This window comes from Gavialis gangeticus, unplaced genomic scaffold (assembly GCF_001723915.1).
Source record: "Gavialis gangeticus isolate Ggan-Ray unplaced genomic scaffold, GavGan_comp1, whole genome shotgun sequence".
NCBI classification, from domain to species: Eukaryota; Metazoa; Chordata; order Crocodylia; family Gavialidae; genus Gavialis; species Gavialis gangeticus.
In genome coordinates this window covers 14962298-14966819 of record NW_017729025.1, presented here as the reverse complement: position 1 = coordinate 14966819, position 4522 = coordinate 14962298, and the positions used below count along the sequence as shown (strand labels likewise).

General features: G+C 40.9%; 1 protein-coding gene across 2 annotated transcripts in view; it reads right to left on the bottom strand.

The window, feature by feature from the left end:
* The window catches only part of DLGAP5 (DLG associated protein 5), a 45815-nt gene that overhangs the window by 14147 nt on the left and 27146 nt on the right, over positions 1-4522 (bottom strand). For both annotated transcript variants that reach the window (XM_019518434.1, XM_019518435.1), the window contains exons 8-11: positions 2221-2516; positions 1272-1411; positions 1061-1187; positions 383-468 (exon numbers count right to left, since the gene is read on the bottom strand). In XM_019518434.1, the coding sequence (XP_019373979.1) occupies positions 383-468; positions 1061-1187; positions 1272-1411; positions 2221-2516 (649 nt within the window). The remainder of the gene's footprint in view (positions 1-382; positions 469-1060; positions 1188-1271; positions 1412-2220; positions 2517-4522) is intronic.

Below are 4522 nucleotides of genomic sequence, written 5' to 3'. Positions count from 1 at the left end.
TATATATATATGGTCACTCCACCTCTCCCCCATGCCCCCCTCCCCAAAAGAACACTTATGTATATACTAGTTTACAATATGATGTAACATTTTTCGTATTACTTAAGTTTCTTGCTGAATTTGAAGAATTCCATTCATTTCTTTAATGACTACCAAATGCCACCATGCTAAGCACTCCCCACTTAACCTTTACTTCGAATGTGAACAGTCTCACATTAAAATATTCATATAAACCATATGGCTTTGCCCAGTAACCAATCTAAATTTTACAGACAACACTAAATTGCCAAAACAATACAAGGACTGTGCTCTCCCCCTTCCTCCAAGATGCCTGGAATGCACAAGAAACCCACCCTGGGACTGACCACCTGTTTGCTCTTACCATCCTCTGGGATGTCCAGATCACATTTTCCATCCCACTGGAGACACTCTGACATCAGTTTCTCAGTCTCAGACTGAAGAACATTTCTAAAAAATAAAGGGAAGGTAAAGAATTGGTGGGAATAAAAGTTCAAAAATAGTCTGCCACTATCACAATGGTAGCCTTTGGTGCTTTCTTTTAACCTTTTATTTTGACAAAAAAGTACCTTTTGGAACAGGACTAATTGGATTTTTTTTTAAGCTTGCTGATCTAGTCTAAGCCAGTGTTTCCAAAACTTTGCAGTTTACCCTAGTGGGTTGTAAAGTCAGTCACTCTCATTCCACCCCCTCCCCTCAGCGAATTGTCACTTATTCCTCAACAAAGCATAACGCACAGTTTGGGAAATTATGACTTGAGCAAACACTTGGAGATAGTTGCTGTTACTCTCAAACTTGCTCCTTTTGATTTAAAGCTTTACCCTTTATGAAAGAAAGCAAAAGCAAGTGAAAGCAAAACTGAGCGAAAGCATTGTCTACTGCAAAGGAACAAACAGAATAAGAATGGAGGATTTGCTTAGTTCATTCTGAGAAAAATGTGACATACATCTACAATCCAATACATATTAACATTTAAGCTATTTGTCCATTTTAGGGACTCCTAGGAAAAGCTGCAGGAGAACGAACTAGGATTAACAAAAACCTAAAATAGGGCACATCATGCTCTGGATCTTCTGTTTTGTCCTGTTTTGTTTCCATTGCTGAGACATCTGAAAACACTGGAATAGTTTCATTTGATTTCTGAACACCTTCCTCATTTGAGAGAGAGCCTGAAAAATAAGTGAGGGACATTTTAATTATACTATTTTAGTATTTGGCAAGAGGAGTAAATTAAGTGAATCACAATACTACACCTTTCTTTGTTTTTGGAGATTTTGTAGGAATCTGCTGTTGTTCAGAGCTTTTATCAGTGCCTCTCTCAGCAGCTGAAGTGTTACTTTCTGAATCAGACTTTTGTGCCACGGCTTCTCTGCAATTTTTTTCTGACCCCATACTAGGGAACAGCAAGAGGAGCAATTTTTTTTAGCAGGTTTTAAAATTGGCAAAGATAACCAACAGTTAACACAATTAAAGGGCCAAGACATCTTGGAGAAAAAGGTTAAGTGGGGAAATAACAAGTTTTCAAAAATTTGAAAATCTGTCAAAGAGGGAGAACGTATATACTCCCTTGCTGTAGAGGGCAAGACATGAAGCAATGGCTTTAATGTGCAGCAGCGTCTATTTATTGGATGTCAGGAAAAACTTCCTGTTGTTAGAAGAGTGAGGCAATGGAACAGACTGCCCAGAGGAGTCCTGGAACCTCCTTCACTGGAGGTTTTCCAGAGGAGGCTGGATAAGCATTGCTGAGGGATGATTCAGGAAAAGCATTCCTGCACTGAGACATGGGGCTGGATCAGATTACCCTCAAGGTCCCTTCCAACCCACAATCATATGATCTTCATGTTCCATGAAATCTAGATCAACTGCTTTCTGAGAGGAGGGGCTTTTCTAAACCCAAAAGAAAGTGTGTATTTCATAGTATATATTAAGACACCACATTATCTTGGAATCCTGTACTTCTAAGGCATGGGATTATAGTCTGGGACTTCCTTTACCATTCCTTTGTCAAATGTGGACTTGGGGGATAGTGATTTTTAGAGGATTGTGGAGAGTGCTCTTATTACATGCTAGATGTCCATTCAGTTCATACATTTCCTTAGACTAAATATCAGAGTGCTTTCCACATAAAATGGCAATGGCAGTTCTTAATCGTTTAGGAAGTCATCAACAGGAAGCTGAATGACAAGAAGAGAAGATTCTTACACTAGAGAGCTCCAGGTGAAACTAGGTGTCAAAAATGCGTTTGCCCTGGAAGGAGTCATGGGTGTAACTTTGTAAGCTGTTAAGCCATCCAATGGCTGAAATACGAAGTTCTGAGGAGCAAAAGAGCGCATTCGCTGCCTCGCTGGAGCAGGACCATTTGTCACTGGTAAGTTATTTTCCTGTATGGTCTTTTCCTCAAGAAGTTCTAGTGATGTTGAATTTTTGGAGTCAATAACCAAGTCTTCAGTTATTGGGTGCAGAGTATTTTCTTCCCCTTCATGTTTAGAAGGTAGGGTCTGTAATAGCACAAGACAAAGCAAACATTTAAATAAGATGTGAAGCACAAGGAGCTGATCTGTACATTACAGTATGTCACCTGGTTCCTGCAACATTCACTGTTTGCATATGCTAGAGTAGTATAATAGCAGAGGTGTTAGAAAATTGCAAGGAGGCAACAACAACTCCTCCAAATCAGCCTCCTGGTGAATATGACAGGACTTAAGAGACTGGCTAAACTATGAGATAGGAAAATATGACATCCAGGATGCATAAACTACAGAGATGCAAAGGGTGCAAAGTTGCACGAATTGTTTTGCCACAGCTGGAAGCCAAAAGATCAAAATGACACTAGTAATTAAAGTCACTCTAACAAAGGGAAAGCTGCAGTCGGGGATCTGGGCATGAGGAACAAAAGAGTTTGAAGCAGCAAAAGTTGCCTGGCCCATTTGCAAAGGGTGGCAGGAGTTCAGGTGACGTAAGCATGCATTTAGACTATTTATTCTGTTGTTAAATCCCTTTCATCTCATATAATGTGTCCCCCTCCACCCATGGTTTGAGTGCTGGAAGCTGCAGAGAAGCAGGGGTAGAAAACTCTGGGCATGTCCGAATCACCTTTCCCCTTCCAAGCAACTCCTTACTCTCTCCTGCCCATCAGGGTCTTTCCTCACCCACTGGGAAAATCCTAGGGAAACTTTGAGCACCTAGGGAAACCAAGCCCTAGACACTGAAGCATGCAGGGGTTGGTACTCACTGCCACCCCTTGCTGGAAATCTGATAGCATTGCAATGCCTAAAAGGGGATGGGTATACTTTGAACCCTTTGCAGTGTATATGCAGATACCTCTGAACCAGGAAAATTGTGAACTGTTCCCAATCAGCGACCTACTTGGAACAGTTCAAGTGTGATCTGTGCCCACACCCTTAAACTGCATTCCATTTTACTTTAGCTTTAAAGTACTATATTGTAGGCATTAGTCTTAAGGATGTATTCTACCCAAGGGATAGAACTTGTAGTTTGAAACATCCATGAAACTAGGAAATTAAGATAGTGATAGAATTTCTATCCACAAATTAAAACTAGGTTTAAGTTTAAATTCAAGCCTCAAGGTTCACTATTATTGAATGTTCTTGCTTTGAGCCCAAGACTTGCATTCCTTCCTTAACAGGCTGGTTACACCTAGATAGTGGTGGGATAAAGAGGTTAGCTTGATTTCATGCAACACACTGCTATAATCAAAACACAGACAAGTTATTACCCCAATGAAGACCTCAATCTTAAGTTACAGCAGTGAGATAATGAGTCTGTGTAGTACCATGGCTGGTGCTAGTTTTAGTCCCCAGATGTCAGCAGATTAAATGCTGGCCCAGAAAGTCGCCTGATATTTTTGGTGGTTCTCAATCTTAAAATTAAATTTTGCAACTATGAAAATACTGTTCTATTTTCTAAGCACAAAACATCTGTTCAGACACTTATGCATGCAAAGTGATGCAACACTTATGCGAGTCTTCAGTGAGGAATGGATTATGCTAAATTCAAAAGTGCTAGTTTTGAAACAGTATATTGTGAACGCAATTCTTGAACTTCCTATTCAAGAAATGAGCCCCAGGGCATTACAAATGTCAATACTGAATATTGCCTGCATCTAGTACTTAAGGTTTAGTTTGAAATCAGAGTCCTTAATATTCACAGTGTAAAATAATCAAATCTGAAAACTTAAGGAAAACCAAAGGTGTCAAAGATCCAACCTGCAAAGCCCTGTTATCTGGCCCCTGGTGCTGTCCAAAATGCCACTGCACAAGGCCAGCCCCATGCACAAGGCCAGACATTTGCACCGCACACTGCAACCGCTCCAGCAGGTCTAGGACCCATGATGCACATGGTGCCCACTTTGGGATTCATACCACTTGCAGCACCAGCCCCAGCGAGTCTGGAACACACTGCACACAGTACCTGTTCCAGGATAAAAATCACAAGGTCCTAGGAAAGGGCACCGGTCATAGACTGGCTATGGGGTGGGTGGTTG